The sequence below is a fragment of the Xiphophorus couchianus genome, chromosome 12, assembly GCF_001444195.1.
Source record: "Xiphophorus couchianus chromosome 12, X_couchianus-1.0, whole genome shotgun sequence".
In the NCBI taxonomy this organism is placed as follows: Eukaryota; Metazoa; Chordata; class Actinopteri; order Cyprinodontiformes; family Poeciliidae; genus Xiphophorus; species Xiphophorus couchianus.
In genome coordinates, this window is record NC_040239.1 from 31,999,680 (window position 1) to 32,027,564 (window position 27,885).

General features: G+C 41.2%; 2 protein-coding genes across 6 annotated transcripts; both read right to left on the reverse strand.

Annotated features, from left to right (window-relative positions):
- Positions 1 to 323: 323 nt before the first annotated feature.
- On the reverse strand, positions 324 to 3,891 carry LOC114154584 (LIM domain transcription factor LMO4). The gene is made up of 5 exons (XM_028033819.1): positions 3,515 to 3,891; positions 2,732 to 2,966; positions 2,549 to 2,636; positions 2,087 to 2,245; positions 324 to 1,101 (listed from the first exon to the last, which is right to left on the reverse strand). The coding sequence occupies exons 2-5, from the start codon at positions 2,944 to 2,946 to the stop codon at positions 1,093 to 1,095; spliced, it is 471 nt and encodes a 156-aa protein (XP_027889620.1). The 5' UTR covers positions 2,947 to 2,966; positions 3,515 to 3,891; the 3' UTR covers positions 324 to 1,092.
- Positions 3,892 to 7,258: 3,367 nt separating this feature from the next.
- fkbp15b (FKBP prolyl isomerase family member 15b) lies at positions 7,259 to 27,441 on the reverse strand. Of its 5 annotated transcripts, none has more exons than XM_028033817.1 (29): positions 27,280 to 27,441; positions 25,149 to 25,252; positions 25,002 to 25,068; positions 24,790 to 24,859; positions 24,629 to 24,703; positions 24,412 to 24,510; positions 23,292 to 23,441; positions 23,145 to 23,213; positions 21,461 to 21,604; positions 21,223 to 21,362; positions 21,084 to 21,129; positions 20,885 to 21,004; positions 19,956 to 20,040; positions 19,767 to 19,867; positions 19,610 to 19,679; positions 19,290 to 19,399; positions 19,105 to 19,203; positions 18,917 to 19,011; positions 18,002 to 18,104; positions 15,864 to 15,899; positions 14,960 to 15,131; positions 13,969 to 14,105; positions 12,997 to 13,152; positions 12,715 to 12,867; positions 12,486 to 12,599; positions 11,279 to 11,386; positions 9,818 to 10,446; positions 8,714 to 8,822; positions 7,259 to 8,619 (listed from the first exon to the last, which is right to left on the reverse strand). In XM_028033817.1, the coding sequence occupies exons 1-29, from the start codon at positions 27,327 to 27,329 to the stop codon at positions 8,542 to 8,544; spliced, it is 3,489 nt and encodes a 1,162-aa protein (XP_027889618.1). In that variant the 5' UTR covers positions 27,330 to 27,441; the 3' UTR covers positions 7,259 to 8,541. The 5 variants fall into 5 exon arrangements, with proteins under 5 accessions (XP_027889618.1, XP_027889617.1, XP_027889616.1 ...); XM_028033816.1 differs by having other exon boundaries at positions 20,885 to 21,001; positions 25,002 to 25,071; XM_028033815.1 differs by having other exon boundaries at positions 15,864 to 15,896; positions 25,002 to 25,071.
- Positions 27,442 to 27,885: the final 444 nt, after the last annotated feature.

Sequence of the window (27,885 nt, forward strand, 5' to 3'; positions counted from 1 at the left end):
TGGGGGCTCTCCCCTTTAATTAGCCCCCTTTCAGATTAGGCTTTATTAGAGGCAGCCAGCCAGTCAGCCACAGAGCATATGCCCCAAGATCAGGCTCCCAGGAGCTCCAGTAGCACAGATACAGGGCTCATGCTTAATTGTTTCTGTAAATGGTCAGAGCTCAAGCCCCCTAAATCCATTCCTCGGGGTAATCAGGCATGTTTTCACCATACAGGGCTAAAGAGGGCGAGAGAGAGAGAGAGAGAGGGAGAGAAACATCCACCATGCCAGGTACCAAGCAACACAATGGCGCACTAATGCCGCAATGACCTCAGGTCGCTTCGTGACATGTTACAGGAAAATTGTTTTAATAGGATTTTTGTTTTCATACCCACAGCCCCCACCCCACCACCCATAAACACATTACACAGGCATCTGATAGAGAAACTGTACAGAAGGAAAACAGTAAAACCATCACAGGGATATTGCACGTCTTTGTGCAGAGTCTGAGGCGTGGATGAGCCGTTTATGGTGAGTACAGCCCTGGATTACATCATTTCATGGCTCCCTACAACCGATCACTTTCAGTTACACAAATCATAGATGCCATTCTCAGTGCTTGGATCTCATGACCAGCTAGAAAGATTTTTTTTTTAAAAGAACAGAGGATTATATGACATGGCAAATGTATTCAGTCACTTTCTGTAAGTTCACAGCAGTCCATCACACTTCTACAGTGATGTCTTTTGTCCCCTCTGCAGTTTTATACAGCTTTTCTGAGTCACCATTTTCCTCCAGCTTTGTTCAGTCTTGAAGGAGACTTTTTGCCACTGCAGCCCCCACATAGTCTCAAGTCTTTACACAGACCACTTTGCTATTGAGTGTTACCAGAATGGAGATGCTGTTCTATAGAAAACCTCTGAAATAGCGAGGGAGAAGACATCTTACAGGAAAAAGTGGAGCCTCGCTGGGAAAAGTGAGACTGGAGGAGGAGAGTAATGAGGCTCCCCAACAACAAGTACAACAGCGACAGTAGCAGTGGAGGAAGAATGCATGGAGGGAAGGAGAAGGCTGAGAAGGGAAGGAGACGAGGTCGCTCTGGATTCTTCCCACTTAGCATACCTGGAGATGGGACAGGAGAAGGAGGAACGGGTCACAAAACGCAGCAATGCTAATCTGTAAAGTTCTCTGATTGGATACAGTCATCTTTATTTAAGCAAAATGAATTCAATCACACATAACATAAAAAGTACAAATGTGATCCAAAGAAAACTATTTAAAGCTTAAGATGACAGTAAACAAAAAAATTTTCCCCCATAAGGAGCTTCCAAGAACATCCATAAAAAAGGGTTTCATAACAAAATAATGGTAATAATTGAATATTACTTCTGACTTTAAAGGTCAAGTAGTCAGTTTGGACCCACAGCAACAATTTCATCCCTCCATTCTTTGACTTGGTAAACAAACAATTTGGTGCCCATGTGTTTAAACAAAAGTGGTTCATTGTATTTTCCAGGTCATCGGACTTATGAAATATGACCGCTGATTAAACCCAAATGAGGGCCACATGATTGATACGAAGGTCATGTGGTAGATTTTAATATAAGAAAGAGCCCAGTGCTACATTACCAAACCTACAAAGGAGCAAAATGGCAACGAGGACAAAATGCAACCCACTGTTCCAAATAAACACCTTGCTTTAGATAAATGGCTCCTCACAATGCTGACCAGAATGGGACAACATTGTGAGTTAGTCAGTTAGTTAGGAACCAGTTAGCAGAACAACACTGCATCAGGTCAGGATGGAGCACTGTCTTTTGTTGTGTTAACATGTTTTATCTGAACCAGTGTTAGAGGTGAGGGATGACGTTTCTTTGTAAAATCTAAAGAATGAATGTGTGAAAAAAAAAAAAATTCATTTAGTGCCAAACTGTTCCTTGATGTATTTTCCAAACTCATGTAAAAGTTAGTTTTTCTTTCATGGTCAGTCTGTCGGGTGAACTTGCACCCGACAGACTTCTCTTTCCCACTGGCGTTAACTTAATGTTCGTTAGTTTTCTCTTGCTGCATGGCTCTGAAGAATCATCTCAGTAACCCTTTCATTTACCTTCTGGTCCGTCAGCACCGAGCTGCTCTGAAGTGGGGCCAGGTGGCTGTTGTGCAAAGCAGCGCCGGGCCTGTCATGTTCGCAGAAGATTGTACCGTTGATGTAATGGAAGCGATCCCCAGGAATTAGTCTGTTTCTACAGGTGGCACAGCTGAAACACTGCAAGGAAGTATGGGGTTAAAAAAACAGAGTCTGAATGAATAATAATAAAGTCAGTAAATATATGACCAGGAGAGCTTCATCGTAAATGAATCAGAAAAAAAAGGAAACAGCTGGTCTGCAAAGTCAGCCAAGGTGAATCAGAATAAACCAGACGGCTGAACGTCACGTAAAATACAACAATAAGCCCAACTGTTGGAAGGACTAAGGGAGGGAAAAAAAGAATACTGTTCCTTTTGTGTTCACACTAAACGTGTCTTCTATGTAGCAGGAAGCAGAGTGAGATGCAGATTAGGGATTTACCTTGATGTGGTAAACATTCCCCTGTGCCCTCATCACCATCTCGTTTGCTGGAATGGATTGACCACAGGCGCTGCACGCCCCAAACAGCCTGGAAATACACAAACACACCAATTTGCTTTGCTGTACGACTACTGAAACAATCTAAAACAGGCAGCACCGTCTCCTCTGCTTCCTTCTTCTCACTTGATGTAGTCACTGCGACACAGAATCATGCCCCCTTTGCTGTAGCAGGTGGTGCCAATGTCCCCCAGCTGGGCCTGGCAGCAGGAACATTTAAGGCAGCGTGTGTGCCAGTAGCGCTCCATGGAGAAGAGCAGGAAGCGGTCTGCGATTTTCCCCCCGCATCCGGCACATGACCTGGGAGCTGGTGGGACACTTGAAGCTTGGCTGTTCACCATCTTGACGGGCCCTCGGGCTCCTGGAAGAGTTCAGACAGGTTGATGACTCTATTAGGTTTTCTTCACAAGGATTAAACTGAAAATACACACAGTAAGCTCATCTTCTTGTGAGAACTGTTTTATTACAAGTTATCATAACTTGCAAGGATGACTGGTAGATTAACTTTAAATTAATCTTAAATTTCTTAAGATTAATGGCAGCAAGGATTTAACCTTTAACCTTAAACATGGAAAGCATTCCAAATGACTGATATTGCTCCAGTCAGAGGCTGATTTAAACTTCACAAACTGATACAGCTTTTAATATTTAGTCAAGCAGTAAATGAACTAATGTAACACAAGAAAAAGCTATGAACCAAAATGTATTATTATTATTATTATTACTAACAAACCAAACTGGAGAGACGGGTTTATGACCAGATAATTGAGTGTTTTCTTTCCATGCTGACAGTATGTAGTTTTGAAATGTATGGAAATTTCAAAGTTTAGAAGGAGTGCGAGCTCGTAGAAGAAACTGCACGCTGGAATGCGCGCGAGGACTGAAAACAAGAAAGAAGAGCCGTGTTACCTTATTAGGACAAAGCGTTTCCTTCTTCCGTCACAACTTTACAGAAACTAGAAAAGTGTTGAGAGAACCTTTGGCACGGTCACGGGCGAGTTGCTTTAAGATTCCACATCCACAACTGTACCCACAGACTTCCATATAAAAAATGAGACAAAAAGGACAAAATATATCAACGAAAAGCACGACCGCGTTGGGAACAGGCTGACGCGGCGGTGGTTCCGCTGCTTCTCCGTGGCATCCGGCTCTGCGGATTCAGAACTAGATGTAACTGGGCGGAGGAGCCATGCCGCGGCTGCTCTCCTCTCTTCCAGCTGCCTGTCTTCAACAAGCGGTCCTCTTTCCACGCATCTGACAGCGACTCTATTCATCAAATTGCGCAAGGGGCCGTTTAAATGACCAAAGAGGAGAGGACAGCCTACACAATGAGAGCTGCAGCCAATCAGAAAGCAAGAGGCGTGTCTCCAGTCAAAATGATTTGTAGGTTTATAGTAGCCGTTTAATATGAACTTTAGATCTCTTAAACTTGGCTACATGACTTTAGTGAGACTCAGTAAACATCTATTAAATATTATCTAAAGGAGAGGACAAAATTCAAAAACACGATGGAAAGTTGTTTGAATCGTTCCAGTTTAAAACAATTATTAAATCGGTGAAACATTTAGTTCTAATTTTATTGCAATTGTATTAACGGGAGAAGGAAATGTTATTTTTCCACCACACTCAGCACCACTTATCTGACCTTTTTCCTCTGTTTGACTACAAAGCTAATATATAGAGAACAATCACTAGTTACTTGCAACGCATTTTTTACAACTAGCATTTCTTTCTTTTCTTTGACTTGCTGGGTTTTGTGAGGCACCCAAAGCAATGCATCTGAAACACATCGAATTGTATTTTCATGAAACATGTGAATTGTTATGGCATTTATGGAGCTTAATGCCTCTTTTAATAGATAAACGTTTTTAAGTGTCTTCTTCTTGAGGTCTAACTGTGCCTTTGGGTTTCAGTTTCCTCAGCTCTGGAATCAACTCCCTGAAAACACAAGATACACAAACTGTTTATTCCTTAACATCAAAACTGAAAACATTGTTTCCTGCAGCTTTCCAGTATATGTCAAATATAAGTTTATCTGTTTATTTTCATCATATTATAGGTTTTAATTTCAAAACAACACAGATTGCTTTAAAAAAAATGTATATCACTTTTCATAAAAATGAGCTGCAAAACAATCAAATTTGGCTAGCTTATTATTATAAAAACATGTGCATTTGTCTTACATGAGTATATGGAACAAATTTTAATACTTTTATCTCCTAATTTTTAAAAGTTTCTTGAATGCGTGGGAATTTTCTAAAACAGGGTTGGGGCAGAAATCCACTTTAACAAGTGATCAGTGTTGGAGGAAGCTGAAGTGGGTCCAAACAGTTTGGCTGTCAGAAGGGGCCAACAAACACACAAACAGCCGTCCGTCCTGCAAAGACTAGAATCACTAAACAAGCTACCATCCATTTTCTGCGATACAGAGAAAATTCACAGATGTAATTGCGGCTTCGTTACAGCAGTGTTAACTAATAAACATTTTTATTTCAATCATTTCTTGTATAATATGTATGAAGGTATGTATGAATTTATTCACTAAATTTATTTGATAGGGACAGGCACACACTAACATAGACAAACTGAATCCCATGTATCATGGTGCTTATAGTGTAAGCTAATTTGCAACACTTGTCCCTAGATGGACTTTTCTAAACACTATATCTAAAGCAGGAAGTGGAGCGGTAATAATGGAGTAAAATAATGTTAAAATTATATTAACGTAAACGAAGTCATACACATAAAGTAAAAGGATTAAAATAACAGTTGGAATTAGCTGAGGAACCCATGGCATTCAGAGCCTTGGTTCCATCCAATCTATCTGTACTATTTACATTTTTGTGAGAGACTAAGGATAAAATTGGGCTTCATCCATCTTGAAAGGTAAATTCTAATTATATACAAATTAGAATTGGTTTTATGCTTTGAATTGAAACAGAAGGTGCTGAAGTGTTACAGTTCCCCATTGTTGCCTCTAAATGGGAGTGAACATTCCCAATAAAACAATCCCACATCCAGAGTATCATGATGATGACGGCATGCTGAGTGACAGAAAAACTCTGTTAATACCTAGAAACCTCCAACAGAACCAGAACAATGACGTGTGCTCATCTGTGTCAGCCTGGTCTACTGTATCAGTGTCTTATGTATGAGATGGAGGGCGAAGTGCCAAATTACAATAAAAATAAAAACCTTTCATTTGTGTATTTACTGTAATTCAGCACTGTTCACGCTCTTTACTATGATGTAAGTTATAGTTTATGTGTCAGCACAATGAGGAATCAGAACTCCAGGCTCCTGTCTGTGTGGCTGGTTATGGTACTGACTACAGTCATCACTGCCAGTCTGTATTTCTGTTTTACTCTCCCATTAACGAACGACATGACATTTAAATGTGCTTAACTAACAAGTGAATATGATTTTGATGTTAACTGTGCTGTTTATTAAACTTATAGTGAGATTTGTGAACATGTATTTGATTTTGTGACTTTTGGAAGCACTCTCAATGTTGATTGTCATCTAAACATGTTATCTTAACAGACAATATAATGTTTGGGCTGGATTAAATAAGTAAACATGAAGAGTATATAATAAATAAATAGCCAATTTTGGAAAATATTTAATAAAGGCCCATTGCTATTCAATATGCAAACGGGATATAAAAAAGTTACTTTACTGTAATAATTAATAGTTGTTTGATTTTCATACAGATATGTTTCTTATTTGGTTAGTTGATTGTTAGCTGGGTGAGCAGTTCACACTACCTGCTCAAAACAGTTCAAACATGTTTGTTTGGCTTAGACTGAGGTCAACACGGTAGGCTCCTGTCTCACTTGCTGACTTCAGTCTTCATCCACTTTCACTCTGCCAGATTGTATTGCAGACTAACAATCCAGGGGAAACTTTCCGCAGAGTGTTACTATAGCTTCCAGCTATGTTTTATTGAGCTGTGAGAGGACCTCATGTAGAAAGACCCCAGACCTAAAGCCTAGTCAAAGTCAGGACCTTTCTTCCACAGGACAACTGGTGCACTGCCTCCACATCTATCCCTATTTAAAGGGGCAGTACTATGTGTCTTCCAGGCACACAGAGACATTTAATAGCACATTCAAGTAACTATGTTACATTCATTCTGAGGAGAAGCTAGGTCCATCCTGTCGTTTTAAGTTGAATGGTTGCCATGGGGATTAAAAGATTTCTCAAATATGCATGAAAGAATCAAGGCAACACTCCAGGCTTATTTTTGATGGGGGAATAACAAAATGTGATATAAAGGTAAAAAAAAAAAGTAGATTTTACATAACATTGGTCCTTTAAATGGCTAAAATCACACTCAAGGGTTAGGTCAATGAGAAACAGAGCTCCCATATGCCCTTTGATAGACTGCAAAATTATATTACTTTTGTTTACATCAGACATGCTGTTTAAAAATTAATGTGAATATTTGTTTTTCCTAGCATCTGCTGTTTCTGTCCTCGGGAGGCGATGTCATGGTCTTCCTATCATCATGTCCCGAGTATTAGTGAAATTCACTTAGTCCTGTTAGTTGTTAGCAATGTTAGTTTAGTAACAAATTGAAGTATGGTGTATGTGGGTGTTTGGGGGACTTAAGATTGTTGTGAAATTACTGGGGAAAAAGAAAAAGGATGATACAAGTCACAGGCTTTACTTCAGTGAAACCAACATGGCATCAGCTTAGTCTCTACTTCAGAAATTAGGGCTACAGAAAAAAAACACACACCTTTGAATTCACCAAACTCCTGGAGAACTAGTCTCAACCAAGCTGTTTCACAATTTAGCTGTTTTGGTCAGGCACAGAGAAATGAACAATAATCAGACAAAAATCAGTAATTACTTTAGGTCCCAAAATACAAGTCATGAGAAGTAACTACAGTAATAAACAGGACAGATTGTTTTGGTATTTTCTCCCAACAGAATCTAAAAGTCTTAGAAATCTTCAAAGATGTACATTTTCTCTGTGCCTGAGTTAACTGGATCCATCTATGGATGGTATGCAAACCTGTCCATGGATATAATGAAGACAGAAAGAAAAACAGCTGGTTCTGACTCTGGTCATACAAGAACTGTGTTTTGTGCTTTTACTATGGTCTTCTTAGATATCGGCTATTTAAGGATTAAGCTGAGATGGAGAAACTCTACAGAAACCTTTGGTTCTTTGCTGGTCAGAGCTTTATGGGAGAGAGGCAATGAGAAAAGCTGTTGAAAAAACCTCAGATCAAGGCTGGACTAGAGCTTCCCTTAAAGCCATGTGGGAGACTCCAAAGTCAAGTGGAGCAGATTTAATGATGAGGATGGGAGACCCAGTATTTTTAGAAACACAGTACTGTATATTCAGCCGCATTTGGCTAAATGTTAGTTTGAACTCATAACATTCCTCAAAAGCTGTTGGAAAACAAATAATAAAAACTTGTATTGCAGGAATCATTTAATGACATTTTGGAAAGACAGGCTTCCCAAATAATCAGAAGGGTGACATCCAGTAGTTAAATTCCTGAAGTCTCCATTATGAAAATGCTCATGAGGAAAAGTTTAACATTCAAAAACAATACAAGGTCGGGGCGATTACTTCTGATGAGAACCGTTGTTAGTAAAACTGTAAAAGTTCTGTTCTTAAAAACTGTATTGTCACTGTTGTTTAAAACCCTGGGAAGGTCATTGATGCTGATTAAAAAACTAATCTGATCGGCTAAGTGCTATGTAAAAAAGAAGATACTCAACAATTTCTGTAAGATTTAAATAAAGGGATTTGATTGTTTTCTGAAGTGTTTTGTGGACCAGAACCAGGGCTTCTGAGGCAGCAGCTGAACCACAGAGACGCGCCGCCTGCTCTGCTCAGTCCATGGGTACGGCGTCTCATCACATCTACAATCACGGCTGATTCTGGTTTTGGGAACAAGGACGGGACTGTGAAGTCAGCTCAGCCAGTCCAGATCATCATCTTCATCATCCTCACCGAACAAAGGCGCCGGCGGCGGACGGCCCTTTAAGCTCTGGACAAAATAAAGAAGGAAACAAAGTATTTTTACTCCTGTGAGTCTTAGAGACATTAAAGACAAAAGGTTGAGAAGATCTGTCCTTCCTGACCATGTCATCCTCCTCTTCCTCTTCGTTTGCAGAAGCAGGGGGCTTGGCATGAGGGGTGGTCTGAAAAAAGGATTCCTCTCTATTTTCTTGTCCTGATCCTCCAGTCAGACTGAGAACAGCAGAGAGCAGGTGAGACGGAACACTTCACCTGTTTAAAAGGAACTTAGAGACCAATTAGCTCTGTGAGTCCGTTAACAGGAGGAAAGACACAGTCAGCTGAGGTCAGAGGATTCCCTCAATCTGGGCATGAATATCACTCCCTATCTGGGCTTTTCAAGGGAAAAGCCCAGATAGGAGTAAGTGAGGAGACCAACACCTGATGGTCACTCTGTTAAGCTGCAGGGTTTCTCTGTGGAGAGAGGAGAACCTTCCAGAAGGAAAACCAGGTAAATTAAAGTACTAAGGTTGATAAGTGATCATAATCAGCTTTTATCAGAGGCCTGAGGTGAGGTAAAGATATTTATGACCCTTGACCTTTAGGTTACTTTAGGATAAGTAATCTAACTTCGCTGCTTATTCAGGAAGTCACTGGATTGTAAATGAGGAGGACATGTCATGTGAGGAGATCTTTTGGTTGTTATGGGTGATGAAGGTTTTCAGAGAAGACCCAAACAAACAAATTTCCTCTAGTTTAGTAGAGAGGTTTTCTGACTTCACTGTCATAACAACTTGGATTCTATATCTGGACCCAAAAGGATGCTAGCATTACTATATGTCTCAGCTACATAATGTGTGTGTGTGTTGCCTACAGCTCTATCTTAGTGAGACCCAGCATCCTCTAACTCACAGGTGTCAAACTCCAGTGCTCAAACTGCTGCCCTGCAGTTTTTAGATGCTCCACAGGTACAAAACACTGGAATGAAATGGCTTAATTACCTCCTCCTTGTGTAGATCAGTTCTCCACAGCTTTGCTAATGACCTAATTATTCTATTCAGGTGTGGTGCAGCAGAGGCACATCTAAAAGTTGTAGGACACCGGACCTTGAGGACTGGAGTCTGACACCCCTGCAACTACTCTGTAGTTTTCCATAAGTGGCTTAGAGCAGGACTGTGGTAACGGAGGACTTCTGGGCGTAGAGCTCGGACAATGACACCAGAACTCACCTTGTGTCGTCTGCAGAGCTGTTCTGTTCAGCAGTTGGAGGTGGAGGTGGGTTAGTTGGGGGTCCAAATGCTTTCGGAGGAGCAGCAGGTGTTTCTCTGACCTGATCTACGTCTTCCACCTCACTGCTCCCTGCAGCCTCCTCCTCTTCCTCAGGTAGAGGGCTCTCACCAGGTCTAGTATCAGCACCCACACACTGGTTCACTTCTGATTCTTTAGTACATGACTCAGAGGCAGCCGGCTGCTCCTGGTGCTGCTGGACTGCAGGTTCTGCTGGTTCTGGTTCTGGACGCTGGGATGCAGGCTCAGCACTGGAAGCTAAATGGAGGTCAGGAGTGTCCAAAGTCTCTGAGTCCTCCGCCTGGCTGGACATCTCAGATGTTGATACCGGCTCTGGTTTCACCTTCTGAACCATCTGGGTCTCGTTGTCTTGGTGATGATCTGCATCGGCCACATGTTCCTCCACTACAGTCTCTTCCTCTTTCACTTCCTGTTCCCCGTTCACATGGACATGAGATCTGTGCTCCAGTTGCTTCCCATCCTCCCCTTCACCGCCTTTATCATCCTCTTCCTTGTTATCCGGTTTCAGAGAGGAGGGATCTGCGCCACTGAGCAGCTGCAGCGTTACATTCTGAAAAACCATCCATAAGCCATTATGAAGGAAAGGTTTCACTCATACATTTGATTAGCCCTTGAGTCCTTATGAGTAGACAGATTAAGTCAACATGACAACATGTTTGGACACCACCGCTTTAGGCAGTTTACTCTGAAATATGAGACATCTGTATGGATCTAAGAGAACTTCTTTGTTCTTAAATTTGTAAAGGTTAAGAGGTCATAGCTTGACCCCGTTAGGTCTCACACTGTGATTTGTTCTTCTTCTACTTCTTGTTTAAAGGTGGTTGGCAAACAACTTAATAGAGCATTACTGCCACCAACTGGTAAGGACTGTGAACTGGGGCTGGGGATTTTTCACATTACAGTATTTATCGTCATTTGTTGTGAAAATCTTTATAACAATTTAGATTTTTCCTTTCAATAAATTTTTATTAATGCTGCAGTATGTAACATTTATACAATTTTTTTTTACATATTTGCTGAACCTGTCACTATGTCGTGACAGTATGGCATAAAACAGACCATCTAATAACATGCTGTCATGACATTGTGACCGTTTTAACAAATATGTAAAAGAAATCTTCTTTATAAAAGTTACATTCTGCAGTTTTAATGTTAACCAGACATCAAAACTTTTATTTTTTTACTTTTCTTTCCACTGTTTGTTCCACAAGAGCATCAGTAAATAGTGAATTTGAAAATATGATTCAATGTAGCCTAGTGGTATAAATGACACTTCGTTAACTGGCTTTATGAAGAGGCCAGTTTAAAATGGTTATGTTTTATTCCACCATCACTTTACACCAACAGAAAATCTTTGTTAGTAGATTAGAGTGAAGGTTTACCTTAATAGTGGTGACGATGACCCCCAGCACAGCCTGGCCACTGTAGGACTCACTGAGGTCAAACTCTGCTCTGAGGGAGTGAAACACTCCATTCATCACTCGCTTCACCTGCAGCAACACAAACCTCATGTTCAGCTCCATAACCTGACAATTTAACATACTTCAACTCACAGGCCTTTATCTATATAAATAAAGCATGCTTTACACAGCTGTGCTCCCATTGACCACACAATTGCACAAATTGGAATTACGGAACGAAGTTTGCTTAATCGGAAACATGCCAATTTCAAGTAAACTCACATTTTTTAATTCTATGGTTTTGCAGCAACAAGGGGTGGTTTCTCCAGCCTGTTTGCTTTGCAAAACTGCAATTAGAACACTTGTTTGTTTGTATCCAGCAGCAATGCACTTATTTGCAGGCAGTAGCCTATTTGGCTCCACTACAGCGCTCACTACAGAAGCGTTTAACTGACACAACTTGGAAATAAATTCAGGAGCTGCATCTCGCTGGAACCAGGCAAGTTTTATATCACTTTCCAACAAGAGAGTTCTCTCGCTTAAACAAGAATTTATTTCTAAGTTAAACTCTTCTCTCAGCATTGCACAGTTCATCCAACATTAACTTTGCCATTCATTTTTGATCCATAGCTCTTCTGTGAAATCAGACGATACAATTTGCCCAAAACGCAGAATATATATGTAGCTACTAATATATGTTGTCACTCAAACACCTGAATAAGACGCCTGATCTTCTTTGATGAGCTCTAATGCCGTGGCTGAAATATAAATATATCTCATGAGAGTTTACATCCGTCTCCTTCATAATTTTTAATGATGCATCACATGAACAGATTTATTCATGTGTGATTTTAATTACATTTCATGTGTAATGGAAATGCAAAATTTCTATTACACATGAAATGGAAAAACACAATAGCAAAATTGTGTTTTTTGAACAGTAGCAGAATATCAGAACGTTTTTGCACACATTTTTAATGGAATCAGCTAGTGGTGATCTGCAGTTTAGAGATGGAGCAGCAATGGTCAGTGAATCTTCTGAATCCTGTAGGATTTTCATTAGTGGACGGTCCTCCAAAGAACCAGTTGTGACGCCCTTTATGGACGTCTCATCAGGACAGAAGTCGGAGCAGCTGTAAACCTGCAGGGATCTCTGGTTTGCTTAGTTTTGTCGTTTAGGACTCCTCACCTCTGCTGCTGTGTCCTTTGAACTCTGCTGCTCTTCCACAGTCCTCTCCAGGTCAGCCACTTGTCTTTCCAGCTGTTCCTTCACAGCGCCTCCATGCCGCTCCAAGGCTGAGTGCTTCATGAGAACATACAGAGATGAAAGATAATCAGGAACTGCCAAGTTTCAGACATTTAACAGCAAAGCCAACTATCTGTTAACAGCATTGCTGTATCAAAGATATGATGTGCACCTTTTCTTGCAGTCGAGTTAGCTGATCCTGAAGCGCTTCCCTGCTCTCTGCTACCTCAGACAGCTCTCTGCGGTGCTGCTCTCTAGCTACGGCCAACATCTGCTCACTCTTCTTCCTCCATTCTTCCTCCAGCTCCGCCTGCAGCTGCGACAGCTGTGACATAAATCAGGACATCTTAGTGGAACAATGTAGTGGAAGCATTTTGGTCACCTGAAAGCATTGGTCCTGCCGACAGTTCCTCTCAGACTCGATATTCGACCAGATCCCTCCTCCAGGACGTACCTGCTCAGAGGCCGCTGAGTCGCTGCAGGTCCTGGCTTTACGCAGCTGAGCTCGTAGGCTGTCCAGCTCCTGCTGGCTGCTCCTCCGGAGCTCCTCCACCTCCTCATCCCGATGCTGACGCTCCGCCTGCCACTTCTTCTTCCTCTCAGCCAGAGCCTGAACATGGAAGAAGCAAAGCACTTACCAGAATGGCCCATCTCCAAAACTCCAGCCTGAAACAAGTTGGTGTTACAGGGCTGGGAGATAAGTCCATGCTTTTGAATCTTTGGAGAAATTTTTGGAAAAATTTGGATTTCTTTTTACAATTTTATTGTAATATAAGAAGAAAAAAGTAATTTTATGAGAAATCCAAAACAAAACAAATTACGATGAGTGTTGAGCATTTTGTGAAGATATACTTTGGTATAAGTTTTACAGATAATACTTTATCATTAAATTGTTATAAGTAGCAGAACATTGAGACGATCGTGCAGACAACTGAGTCGATTTCAAAGAAAGAACTTCACAAACTGAGCTGCTCACATCGATCCTGGAAACCATCCAAGCTTTGTCCCTCAATGCAACATGTTTTCTCATAATTTTAAGACATTTTGTCTGGCAAAATTGCATCCTTATTCTGCTAATATGACAAAAATTCCCAAAATTAAGGTAAAATACCAATAGACCTAGCACTCCACCGTACAACTCAGAAGGGATGAATGAAATAAAAGCTACTTTTTGAAAATATTTTCAGTCATTTCTAATTTTTTTCCCCAAAAAAGAAAGTAAGGGTAAAAAATATTAAAATCACATATGGTATGAAAAAAAATCTGAAATATTATTTTGAAAACATATTGCCTAACCAAAGTACTAACCTCTCCTACTTGGGAACATATTGAATGTACATTAGGACAATTACTGGAAGCTTATGGCATTAATTGGAGGATTGTTATTTTGTCTGCTTTCACTGAGATAAACATGAGCTGGACATACTCTTCCTAGGTTCTCTTTATCAGACTTCAGGTCCTGTAATTCCTCTTCCACAGCGCCGACTCTCAGCTCCATCTCTTTGCGTCGTTGCTTCTCTGAGCGGTACTGGTTCTGAACCCGCTCTGCTGCCTCCTTCAGTTCTGAAAGTCCACAACACAAAGAGAGTCCATTGGATCTGGAACATGCAGTGGTGTTTGATCTGCAGTCGCCATCAGCAGAACACACTCAGAAGTCCTGAATGAAAACAGGACTCCTAAGTCAGCTGTGTGTCACTTGTACTCAAACTGCACACGACATTTTCCATGCTCATGAACTCATTTCATACTTTCTTCCAGATTCTGATTGAATCCTATCAGCATGTCCAACCCTCCTCCTACTGTGAAATTACTCAAGTCTGGCAAGAAAAATAAAAGAATGTTAAAAAAAAAAAAAAAAACCCACAATGTTGTTCTTTTAGGTTCTGCGGATTGGAATCTGTGGTATCCATGCTATCCGGCCACACTGCCTGGTTTCAGTGGCTCTTTCTGCCCTGATCACATGATGCAGCTTTTTTTAAGCTTAATTCAATTTTATTGGAATTTTTGAGACCATTTGGAATCAGCTCTATTGGGAAAAAATGTGAATACACAGAAATGATGAGCAGAATTTAAGCAGCCATTTTCTGTTTTTTTTTTTTCCCTTTCTCCAAGCCCCGTCTCATGAGGCGTTTCTTTCACATGAACATTGGCGGTATAGTTATTGTTTTGTTCAGGTATTATGTTCCTAAACACACCACCTGTTTTTAAAAGTAGAACTGATTGTGCAAAACAATGAAATGATTTGATTCTCTTGCAGATAGTTTTCTTAGCTTTGTGTACCATCTGATACTGTATGTGACCGTTCCCACCTCTAGAACTAGCAACACTGAGTGCAACTAAACAACCATAAAGCCTTAATAGAAGCAATGAACACTAAAAATTAGGCTTGAAATGCCATTCTTTCTCGTTTTCCAGACCTTCCAGCTGGGCTTCCAGGGCAGCGATGCGCTGGCAGCGGCTCTCTCTGTCCTCCAGTGCTGAGCTGAGTTCACCCTGCAGCTTTGAAGCCTTCTGCTGGTGAGCCGAAGCTTCCAGCTGCAGCTGGGAGACCCGAGCTGTGGAGGAAGCCAGCTCCTCTGTCAGACGGACCTAGTTCAGATGGAGAAAGTGGAGGAGGAAGGTAAGCTGTCTGAATGGAGGGAAACTTCCAGAGACAACAGACTGGTGAGAAGCCTGGGTGAGTGGAGACTGGCGAACATTCCTGTGGGAGGAAAATGACCAACGGCTAAACTGATGGAAAATGAGAAACCAGAAGAAAAACTTGTTAAAATGACGATGAGGATGATGTGAGGAGGATGATCCAGTGGCAGCAAAGAGACTGGGGTCAAATAGTCTGTACCACTAATTAGATTGTTCTTTACAGCTGGAGTCGAGATAAAAAACTCTCACCAAAGCAATGGATGGTGTCTCTAAATTTCTGAAATGATTTTAGAGAACACGTCTATTTAAAGGGGCGGCATTATGTATTTTCCAGGCACATAGCACAAATAACAATGTTACCTTCAGTTGCTATAAAAATGCTATCTATATACATCAAATATGACTTAAAAGAAGTGTTATGTCATCCCAGATGTTTTGTATAGCTGTATGGTTTCCATGGAGGTTAAATAATTTTTTAAACATGCATGAAAGAATGAAGGAAACACTCCATGTATACTTTAATGAGGGAATAACATAAAATGAAGTAAAGCTGAAAAAGGTAATTTTTCATAATACTGCCCATTTAACAGAAACTTATTATATTCAGAGTTAAACATTTGGTTTATTTTCTAAGCGCTAGTTGACCCCAGTCTGGTGGCAGAACACTAGAAGCGGGCTCACCTGGCCGGAGCCACGGTCCAGTGGCCGAGCACGCTGCTGGGAAGAGAGAGCAGTCAATGCTAGATAGTAGCATCAGCAAGGCTAGCACTTTGCTAAAGGTTTCACACGCTTTATAACTTCAGATTTTATCACATTATACCAACAAACTTCTATGAATTTTAATTTTTTTTTTTGTGGCAGATCAACAAAGTAGTGCCAATTGTGAAGTAGAAGGAAAAGACATGGTTTTCCCACTTATTTTACAACATCTTGTGATTTCTGCAGTTTTCAACCAATTCAACTCTTAATATTAACAGATAATCATATGTATGAACCATTTCCCCCATTAGAAGTCTTTCCACAACTAGAAAGGGAAATTTTACCCATGGTTCATTGCACTCAAACAGAGACTGACTGGACAGAGCGTGTCAGTAACTATCAAACTGCAAGTCTTGCAATATAATTTCAATTGTGTCGGTTTGGACTTTGACTGGGCCATTCTAGAACATGAATATGCTTCCATCTAAACCATTTTACTGTAGTTCTGCTTGGAGGTTTCGGCTTGTGTTGCTGGTAGGTGAACCTTTGCCACAGTCACAAGTTGCTTTAACAGCTTTTCTTGGCCCACATTCTTAATGGTGAGGTTGGCGTCTCAGGGCAGTGGTTCTCAAAGTGTGGGGCGCAGCCCATGACTGGGTTAGGGGGTTGCAAGGACCTTCTAATACATTTACGTAAAGGGACTTTATAAAATGACACTTTTCAGACTTCACAGTTCTGCCCTACTTTGTGTTGATGAATCTCATAAAACCCCAATAAAAAACATGGATGTTTGTGGCTATAACATGACAAAATGTGAAAAGGTTCAAACAGTATGAATATTTTTGTAAGGCACTGTAAAATACTGTAGATGTAAAAAGACTAAGGGATGTCAGCACAGTTCCCTCTGAGAGTGGCAGACTAAGTATGCACAGGATTTGAATATTTTTAGAAGCACAGAGAAAGATTAAGCTGCTGTTAAAACCACTGTTCTGAAACGTCAGCTTCTTTTGAGCAAAGCCAGGCTTTCACCTTTTTATCAGGAAAACTGCAACAATCCAATCATCCCAGTTTATTTAGAGCTAGTCCTATCCTGGTTGGCAATCGACGAACCAACAACTGTTCAGATTTTCATCCAGTCTCTGGAGCTGTGTGAGATTCCGTCCAGCTTCAAACACTCCACCATCATTCTGGTCCCCAACAGGACCAGGACGATGGTCCATAATGCCCATAATGAAGACTATGCTTCATTATGGGCTTAGATGACTACAGACCTGTTGCCATGACATCTGTGGTTATGAAATCCTCTGAGCAACTGGTGTTGAAGCATCTGAATTAGAAATGGGTTGACAGACGATGCAGTCAACTCCTGTGGACGTACTCCAGGAAGGTGTTTGTGGAATTCAATTTGGCCTTCACTTCCATCAAACCCATCAACCCAGAATCATCAGCAATGGCGCCCCCCAGTGGTGTGTCCTTGCCCCCTTCCTTTTCTTTGTGTACAAAAGATTTGCACCTCAGCAGACTCTTCTGTGAAATCCTGTTTCAGAGGACACCACCGCCAATGGAGGACAACAACAAGTGTAACTGCTAACATGTTGTGGATTTGAAGGTCTGCTAGTGTGGTCAGAACTTCGACTATCCTTAAATTGTTTTTTGGCAGCATTTTGGGGTTGATAAATGGCAACAGAGTGACAAAGACATGAACAACATGCAAGAACTGCAAATTCTTCAGGTGCTGAAAGCATCGCACTAACAACCAATGGGTAGACGTATATTGGGCTACATCACAATAACACCGGTACACCATATCAGCAGCAACAAGGAAAAAGAGAAACATCACTTTTCAACAAATGCAAAACAAAAATAGAACAAAAATTTGCAGCATAAATTTGATTTTAAAATGTTCTTCAAAGTAATATTAAAATCTTGTCTGTGTGGACTCTTTATTCACACGAACAAGATTTTACATATCGTAACACATCCCTTCTCATACGCAGAACATGTACAGTTTGAGCTGCCACAGAGAAGGTTTGTTCCTCAGGCTGTCTGAAAACACCAACGACTCCCACAGATATCAGGTATATTTGCACCAATTATGCGGGAGGAGCACCGACTCTCACCTTGTCCTGCTCGGCCTGCAGTAGCCGGGCCTGGTTATGTTCACTGGAGGACTTGAGGGAGTCGTTCCTCTGCTCCAGCAGCTGGTGGCTCTGTTCCATGTATCTGGCAAACCAAACAATCAGGCACCACATTATACTGATCACACAAACCATAATCTTTTCCAGGAAATTCTCTGAGCAACATAATCCCACCACACACCCCAATATGCCCCATCCACATTGCTGTGGAGGAATTCTGGCCCACTCTCCTCTACAGAATTGCTTGAACTTTTCCACAGCAGGGGGCTTTTAAGCATGAACAGGCTGTTCAGGGTCTTTGGCAAGGCCACTCCAGAAGTGCTCCTCTAGAGTTGGACTGTGTACTGTGCTTTAGATTGATCTAATCTAATTGAAGGTCAAGTCAGATGTAATGAAATGAATGCCTTCTGATGACCAGTCCAGAGGATATTTTTGCAGGAGACTTGAGGAACATCAAGGTGTTTATGGAGGAAAAAAAGACAGTAGATCTTTCTGTCTCTGGTCATCAATGGTTCTGGTCTTAGAGGTCTTCCATCCCCCTCAACCCCCAGAGTCTCTTTTCTATTGCTGAATCATGAATTCTGATTATAACAGAGGATGGTGAGACCTGAAGAGCTTTAGATGCTGTTCTAAGTTCTGTTGTGACCAGAATGAGTAAATGCTTTTGCTTTTTGTATTTACTCAGGTCATCTTAGTCTGAGAATACAATATACAAGTACAAGCCATTTACAATTTCTTGTTAATGTTCAATATTTATTTTTTTGGCACTAACTCAGTTGGCAATGGTAATTTAATGTCTTAGTATGTGTTTAACACCAGTGTTAATCGAGATGATCTCCAAAGGAAATCTGGACAGTGTGACTCAAACCTGAGTCTATTTCACCCTCTGAGACTCACTTCTGGTTCTGGTTGATGAGATCCCCGATCTTACGGTTCTGCTCCTCAATACGAGAGCTCTTCTCAAACATTTCCTTTTTCAAAGATTCATTTTCCTAAAACCAAAATGTGAGCTATCAGAGCAAGTCAAGACAATATGAAAGCAGTCAAATAAAAAACCAAAGACCTCTGCATGTGCATGTGTGTACCTGAACAATTCGGCTGATATTGTGCACAATCATAGAGGTTTCCATCGTCATACCAGAAACACCAACAGACTGAGTTCCTTGCTTTTCAAGATCACTAATCTGTTAGAGTGAGGAAAAAAAGCCAAATATTAACTTGATAAAAAATAAAAATCAAACAGGATACTATAATTATAACAGGTTCATACCTTGGAGGCTAGTTGATCCACCTTATCTGCTACTTTTCCTATGGATAACCTGATCTCCGTGTTGTGCTGCCGAGCCTCCGTCATCAAGAAGTTAGTCAACTCCCCAGAACCTGGAAATCAAACTAATCAGTTGCATCAAAGTGGTTTTGGCTGACTTACTGAAATTATAACGTCAATAAACTGCAGAGATCTACTTTTTCCTTCATGAAACACAAACCTGCTCCCTAAATGTTAAGATCCTTTAAAGCCAGAGAGTTAGCTACAAGCAGCACTTTGCTCCAGTCTGAATCAGTCCAGATAAACATGGTGAGCTCTCTTACCCATGTATGGGACAGTCTGAGGCGCGTAGACCTGGCCGACGGCCTGCATCTGAGATGGGGCTGCAGAGGTCTGTGGGTGGGAGGTTTTCAAACATTATTATCAGAGTAGTTTCTGTTCAGTTATAGGATTTTGTTGATAGATGTGAGCAAGCATCACCTGGAAAGCATGGCTGCTAGCTGGCAGCCCAGGATACGGGCCGACTGAAGGAATGACGGGAAGTAAGGCAGACGACGGAGCTGTGTGAGGAAGAAGATGGGCTGCAGGGGAAATACTACTGTTAGATGATTCTGATGTGCAGGGAGATGAAACTGGGCCACCTGGAAGGAGCAGACGAAGGAAGCTCACCGTGGGCAGAAGCTGGAGCAGCAGCCGTGAAGGGCCCTGGAGGCGGAACTGCAGGACCATCCTTCACTCTGCTGATGCTGGTATCCTGGTGATGAAGATGAAAGGATGAAGAAAAACAGCTGAGACTGAAACTATGAATCTGATTTATTGTTCTGAATTGATTAATCGTCAGCTACTTCAATAATCCACTAATCATTGAGTGCTGAAGTCCATTGATCCAATTTTTTGATCCAATTAATCAATTATTTTGATGATGAATCAATAGAATAATTGATTAATACAATAGTCATTGGTCGCTGCCCTAAACACCACAGAACATTACAAAGGGATGCTGATGGATTTGATGATCCAGTGAGATCAGAGGCTGGGGTGCTGTCATAGCTCAGCTGAGGTGATGGTGAGTTCCCCTCATGTCTGCCTGTGTCATCTTAAAGCATGTCATGGTGTAAACAGAAACAGAGGTAACATCGTCAAGGTGATACCTGCATCACATTCTGCTGACCAATGCAGTTCTCACATTAGAATGTGGAGGATCAGAAACCTGTGCTGCTCTTCAGGAACACACAGGTCATGTGATGCTGATACTGTCCCTACTTTACATCATTTGATTCCATCCCACTGGGTAAAGTGTCTGAAATGCATGTTCCCCACAGACAACATTTAACCGCTTCTTCTGATACCTTTTCACCAAATCTCTATAACCACAGTGCTTTAGTAACGATAAACTCTGACAGCTTTGTCGGAGGTTCAGTTCCTGCAGATAAGGGGCATTTCAGTACAAATTGTGACTGCTGATTGGTCAGCTGCTGACAAACAAACTGGATTGATTGACAGGTTGATTGACAGGTGGCGTCATGCTAACCTATTGTCCAGTAAAGGTTACTATGGTGACGGGTGTAACTGCCAGCAGAATGGCTGTAAGTACCAACCTCCAGCTCAGAGTCACTAGATTCAGGCTGGCCTGCAGCTCCGGTCAGAAAGGGCAGCATGGGCTGTCCCATCTTCGCCATGCGGGAAATCAGCTTGGCTTTAGTGGCATCTGGGTTCTGCTGTTCAGACCGAATTTTTATTCAACAAACCTCCACAGTAATTAAAGATTCTAAAAATTGAATGCAGTGAGATTTTTACCCCCAGCTGCTCGGTCAGAGAGTTGGACTTGGCTCTCAGTGGCTCCCTTGGGGAAAAAACAAACCAAGGATAAAATCAGTTACAACAAAGTAATATAAAAGTTGATGTTGACGCCTCATTCTCTGCAGCAAAGTCTCACCCTGGTTTCCCCGAAGCTGATGAAGGTTCTGAGATCAGACTTTCTACACTGGGGGCTGGAGATGGTGCTGGGGAGGGAGCAGCAGACTCTCTGGAGCTGGAGCTGGCCTGATCAGAAGCGCTGTCTTTGGAGAACTTCACCTGCAAGACGAGCTTAATGAGCGTCTTCACAGTTCAACATGAGGGACCAAGCACAGAGGCTGTGCAGCTACTGAAACAAGTGAGGCATAAAGCAATACCCGCCGCAGCTCCACTTCAAATATTAACGTGCTGTTAGGTGGAACTCGGTTGGGAACGCCCTTGGCTCCGTAAGCCAGGGTGGGTGGGATGATGATGAGACGACGGCCGGCTTTCTTCATCCCCAGCATTCCTTCCTCCCATCCCTGTCCACACATTCACCACAGGAAGAGAACAAATCAGATGGAAAAACATGACATGTTGATTAACACTTAGGCTGGTTGGTGCCGATCTCCAGTGATCAACCTACATGCACTGTGGAATCCTTCACGTCTTCATTTTATTTAGATTTGAATGATTTTTCTCTTCAGTTTTTAGGATTCTGGATTTGTAACCTTAAATTCAGCATTAGGACTATTCACCATCAAAGCCACCTGAACTACAAATATGGCGGCTTCCACTCATTAAAAGTGACCTCACTGGAGTCAGAACCCTGTAAATGATGATGTTAAACGTCAGATGACAGAACTGCTGCTTTATGTCTTCTTTAAGCAGCTCCTGCCTTCATGAGTTGGTCAGGAGCTGCAACTCCCTTTGCTACAAGGGAGTAGTCTTTAGTGTGGAAGTTTTTACTGAGTGAGGAAGGCTTAATGTTAGCCATTTGAAATACTTGCAAGGTATTAAAAGTCAGAAAAAGGTCAACAAGCAACCATGTGGGAATGGAATAGGATTATTTATCCAGCTGTCTGTAACAAACACAGGATTTATTTTAGTGCATCACATAGTAATTAGGAATATGCCTGAGGTTTTTCAAAAGAAAAATAAAGTTATGGATATTAAGATAAGAAGTCCTTTCTGTTCAGTTGGATGTTATTTACACTAATGCATGTGTTCAGTAAAATGAACTCTTTGATACAGATAGAGAAGGAGAAGATCCATCAGAGAAAAGAAGAACTGAATTTGAACCTGTGGGCTAGAACGTCACAATGGTTGTAATATTTACTGAAAACTGGAATTATTGAATATCTAATGGTTATTGATAATACCTTGTAACATTTATTGTTATTTAGGGTTATAAATTCCTTATCATAAGATTTTGATTAATCTTTATCACAATAAATTCCAATTAATGCTTAAAACTCCTTAAACCATCCATATTCTCAGGATTGTTATTTTTACTATGTTTTCTACTGTTTGTTCATTAAAAGTGTATCAATAGATATCAAGAAGTTTGGACATATCATTAAATGAAGATACTGTGTGCATTTTAGAGACAGAAATACTTCTTTATGCGACTGTTGTCCTAAAGAAACATATTATAAACAGGCCATTTTTAATCATGTTATAACTTTATTTATAGTGTGTCTATTCTTGTAAAGTTTCTTGACTGGCAAGAAAGCCGACTCACCTTACTGCAACCAAATAGAATAGAGTAGAATAGAATTACATTATTCATCCCAGCAGGGAAATTATTTAGGGAAATCTACCTTATAGTAAAAACTGATTGATTGATATGATGTTTTCAAGAGCAGTATTTGTGTTTGTGTTGCTATGATTCCTACAGTTGAAAAAAAAAGTAATAGTTCTTATAATTACTTTAATTGTTATCACAATAGTACTATACAGTAAATTATTGTGATATAACTTTAATCCATATCACGCACACCTAATTCCTCACATTGCATGGGTTATTACAACTGAACAACAACTATTATTACTATTCTACTTGACTTTGTGTCGACTCACCTTGATTACTTTCCCAGCTCCAATTTTTAGTCGCAGCAGCTTGTCTTTGTTCTGGTTGGAATCAAACATCTGAAAGCAGACACCAATGCCGGTCAGTTCCATCAAGCCACTGCACCGGTGCGTGCTGAAAAGGCTTTAGAGCGCCACCTGTCCGATGGCGTGGTTCTGCAGCAGCCAGCCCGTGTACACCACCTCCATGGAGTCTCCGGTCTCCACTGCTTGACCCTCACCGAGAATCACATCCTGAGTCACCACAGACTCCAGAGAGGAGGAACTGTTTGCTTTGGCCAGACACACCTAGGAATCAAAAACAAGCACTGAATCATTTTATACGTTGAAGAAAAGACTTACAACTGTGAATAAAGACGACCTTGAGCTGCCAGCATAAACAGCTTGCTTACTTGTGTTGATCAAAACAGTGGCAGACTGTACTGTTTATGATTTGTAATATTTTACACATAAACCATCATGTCCTATAATCCATAGCATATCCTCAGAAATAAATTAAAATAGCTTTAGAACAGGTATGCTCACATCCCTCCTCAGCACAACGTCTACAAGATGCCAGTTTTCTGATAGTGGCAGAGAAACAACCTGAGGTTAGAGGAAAACCATTTATCCATGGCCGGGTGGCTAGGCTAACTAGCCTGAGTGGTCACAGCAGACTTTGCTGTGAAGAAAGGAGCTGTAGCACAGCAGAAAGCAATGGGCAGCAGCACATACACGAGCATGATTGACAGAGCTAAGACCCTCCTCCTGGCTCTGATTGGTTGTTTCTGACAGAGCTGAGTATTTCTACAGATTTCCGTGGGGCCACAAGGAGGAGGTAGAGGAGTTGGATTTCGTTCAAAGATTATTTGTCGCATATTAAACTGTCAGGACATGGTGACAGCTTAAACAAATATGTAAAAAAAAAGAAACATTTTCATAAAATGTATCTCCTGCAGGTTTAAGCTCAGTGGAGAACCTGGGATCCTGTGGGCTTGTCTCTCTTGGAAAAACCAGGAGGCTTGAAATAACAGTTTAGTGCAGTAACAATCCCCGGTGCTCAAAGCACACTGCCCTGCATGTTTCAGAGGTTTCCCTGCTGTAACACACCTGATCCAGATTATTACAGTTCGGCAAGGCCTGTTATCAGTCACTAACTGAAATCAGGTGAACTGAAGCAGGAAAACGTCTAAAACATGGGAGGTGGTGTGTCAACAGGAGCAGCAGGAAACGCTGTTCTATAGGAACTGGGGATGGGCGCTCACTCTGTGTTGCTCACCTCTTTGCAGAAGTCTGAAACATTTTTCTCTGAATCAAACATCAGTGACCAGTTCTGCCTCTGGTCATCATAAAAAGTGCAGTAGTTGTTTAGCTGTACCTACAAGACAAGAACAACATTTGAAACCAAGTTTACGTCTTTCTGACAGGAAACATGTTAAAACACCAGAAGTTCGTAACTGATTCTATGCTTGTTCGTCTTTCATGACGCTACCAACCGTAAAAATAAAGCCCACGTGAATCCTGGCAGCAGTCACTTGTTTCTGTTGGCTCAAATACAGCAGAAACTTGTACTACAAAAAAAAAAAAAAGAGAAAAAATCATTAAAATAAGAAGTCCCATCAATAATCTCAAATGAGGGACTGAGATCAATTCCAACCTCTTTAGTAGCGTGGTTGCCCAGCACAGCTGCCCCCAGCTTCCCCTGCTTCATGTATTGTCCATTAATACTGGATGAGACAGGAGCAGCAAAGAAGAAGTTAGAGAGAGGATTTGGCGAGCTCTCACTTTAATTTGAGAATTAAACATTTCTACTATTTCAAAGCGGACTTAAAAAGAAAGCAGGAGCTACTTAAAGACGATTAAACTGACTATTTAAAGGCCTGAACTGCTGAGGCCAGTAGGACTGCAGGACCTGCAGGCTGCTTCTGGCTCTCTCCTGCTGCAAGGATGAAAAGGACAGCATCAGTGCAGCCTCCACATCACACACATCTGAGGTGTTTGTTCCTCTGGTCTTACCCTGAGTGGTGGTCTTCCTGGGCTGTTTGGGGGCTGTGTACTGGAAGGATTCATTTCCTTGACTGGATTCCTGGTCTAGTCCAAAAAGGCAAGCCAGCTTGGCTCTATGAAAACAAAAATGTGAGAAATTTCTAATCATGGATACTTTTATTAAGAAATGCATAAACTGCTGTGGGCTGTTCCTTCTATTCTTCACTGTAATGGTGAGAGGATGAAAAGAAAAACCTTTGACACAAATAGAAAGTAAAAACACACTCTTGTAGTTTTTCTGTCCATGATCAATAGAAATAAAATCCACTTCTTCTTATTACAGACCTAAAGCAGGAAGAAGGCACCACTAACTGCAACCAGTTCATTTTTGTTGGGATTATTGTTGTGTTCAAGTTATGCTAAACGGAGTTAGCCTGTCAGTAAATCTACTCCAGTCTAAAACAGCATCTCAATGCTAAGCATGCAGCAGCAGCACAGACATCAGTGTCCACAGTCCACATTTCTGAAGACGTTCCATGAATGATCAGGAGTTCCTGAAACACTGGAAAGCTGAATGTCTAGAACAGATTAAAACCTACAAATATCTTTGTTGTTGAACTCGTATGTCTATTTATTCAAGAATTTAACAGCAAAAAGGGTTTTTGAATTGAAAATCTTGCTTATTTTGCTGATATATAGTTTGATGAAATTGCAATTAATTGATTACACACAAACCTTCACAATTAATTTGATTTAAAAAAAAACATTTATTGAGTCCCACCACTGACTAAAACTAGCTTTCATCTGTGTCGTTGCTCTTCTGCCTGATTACCCAGCAAATCGAGAACACCTCATACTAACCCCTGGAACTCCTTCCACTGGTAATCATTGGTGTCTCCCAGAACAGACATGTTGAATGTCCTGAGGGCCTCATCCCCGGTGGTAAAGAAGACGAGGGGTGAGGAGGGACAGCCCGTTTGCATGTGTGAGCCAGAATCTTCGGGCTGTTCTGTTCCAGCGCTTTGGTCCAGGGCTGCCACCGCAGTGGGAGATTCAACAGCATCGCAGGAAAGGAGTGGAGCGCTGCAGCTTTAGAGCCGGGTCTAAGCTGAGCAGACTCGGGCTACAGCACAGGCTTTCTCCTTTATTCTACTAACAAGTCGCATGTGAAAGGAATTAGTTTGGGGAAAAAAGCTCCCTCTCCTTCAGAGCTGGAAATCCACTGGCTGACAGCGGTCATGCTGAATGCCCGGCCCTATGCATGTCTGAGAATGTGGCAAAGCTGTAACTGAGTGTCTCATGGCTGAAAGGGGAGGTGTATTTATAGCATGTTGGCCTGTCTCATAACAAAAGGATTGTAGCACTTGTTATCTGTGACCTGAGGGCCACAGCAAGGCTGAAAGACCCTCAGTCATGATCACTACATGGCAGATGACAGTCACTGAGGCCATGTGATCACTCATCTACCATAGAGGATGCTCAGTTTAGCATCCAATACCATTCACTTTGTCGTTTTGTACTTGAGTAAAGGGCTGTTTCACAGTTTTTAAGCAGCCTGGACCACCTCAGATCAGCTCTAGTGGTGAATCTGATGAACTTATAATAGTCTAATCTGAACTGGAATAACTACAGAGACTTTAAAACTGGTTGGGATCGAGGAAGCCTTTGCTCCATTTGCAAAAACAAAGACACAAAAGGCATATTTTAATGTTTTTATGAGGGAATAGTTAAATGACTCAAATCTGCACTGATTTCATATTCTATAAACCCTGTTTTTCAAAAACCTCTATTTTACGCATGTAATGCAATTTTAGCCTTTGAGCTTCCTTAATTAATCTAAAACCAATATGATCTGACCTATCCTACACTGCATGAACATTTCTAAAAATATTTTATAACTTTCTCAGGAAAAAAAAGTTCAATGTTTTGTTTTGGTTTTTAAATCATCTTGACAAATTTAGATCAAGTCCATCTTCATTATTAGCCGAAATCTTTTAGCTGACCCGGTGTGAGGCAGTTAAAGTTGTCACAAAAAAGCAGAACTTTAAAGAACGAGTGAGTTGTGCAGATTAATAAACCTGTCTAAGAACTGCGGTTTGATGCTAAGCTAATTAGCTCGCAGGCTACAGAGCGACAGCAGGATTCAATGGAACAAACTCACCCTCCTGTGGGGGACAGAAAGTCTCCGTCTTCATCTTCCCCGCCGAACATCTTTTAACTTCGAACTCTTCTCTTATCAAGAAAAACGACTTAGCTATATTACCATGACTGGTTGGTCACTTCCCCTTCCTGTTTGGGGTGAAGTCAGCTGACTTTCCACCTGACCCCTCTTCAGATAGCACCTAACAGGGACTGTCGCAAGAGGGCGCCATAGACCTTCAGGCTCCCGAGGCTGTGCTTTTCAGAAAGATTTAGTCAACAAAGAAAAGACTGAATAAGGTCACTTTGTGTAAATATGCATACTTTGATGCTGCTGTTGCACCTGAATTTCCCCACTTTCTGTGGGACAAGTCTCACTGTGGGACAGTAAAGGATATTCTATTCTATTGACTCAGACATTGGACATGGTAAATACATTGAATTAACATTAGCAAATAATCTGGGTCAACCCAGCTAAAAATAACAGAATTGTCACATCATTATAAAGTCTCCTAAACAGTGCAGAAATTCTGCCTATGATTTAAACTTAATTCAAGCAAAACAAATTGAGCATGTAGTAATGATAAATTAAATATTTTATGCTGGTTAATTTTCTGTCCACTGATTA

Excerpts from the sequence above, each read along its gene's own strand:
- fkbp15b (XM_028033814.1), bottom strand. The coding sequence starts at position 27,329 with ATGTTCGGCGGGGAAGATGAAGACGGAGACTTTCTGTCCCCCACAGGA. Across the intron at positions 12,868-12,996 it reads ACTCAGCGGCCTCTGAGCAG|CTGTCGCAGCTGCAGGCGGA; the intron begins GTACGTCCTGGA and ends TTTATGTCACAG. Across the intron at positions 8,823-9,817 it reads AGCTCTGCAGACGACACAAG|TCTGACTGGAGGATCAGGAC; the intron begins GTGAGTTCTGGT and ends TGCTGTTCTCAG.
- LOC114154584 (XM_028033819.1), bottom strand. The coding sequence starts at position 2,946 with ATGGTGAACAGCCAAGCTTCAAGTGTCCCACCAGCTCCCAGGTCATGT. Across the intron at positions 2,637-2,731 it reads TGTCGCAGTGACTACATCAA|GCTGTTTGGGGCGTGCAGCG; the intron begins GTGAGAAGAAGG and ends GTGTATTTCCAG. Across the intron at positions 2,246-2,548 it reads GGAATGTTTACCACATCAAG|TGTTTCAGCTGTGCCACCTG; the intron begins GTAAATCCCTAA and ends ACTTCCTTGCAG.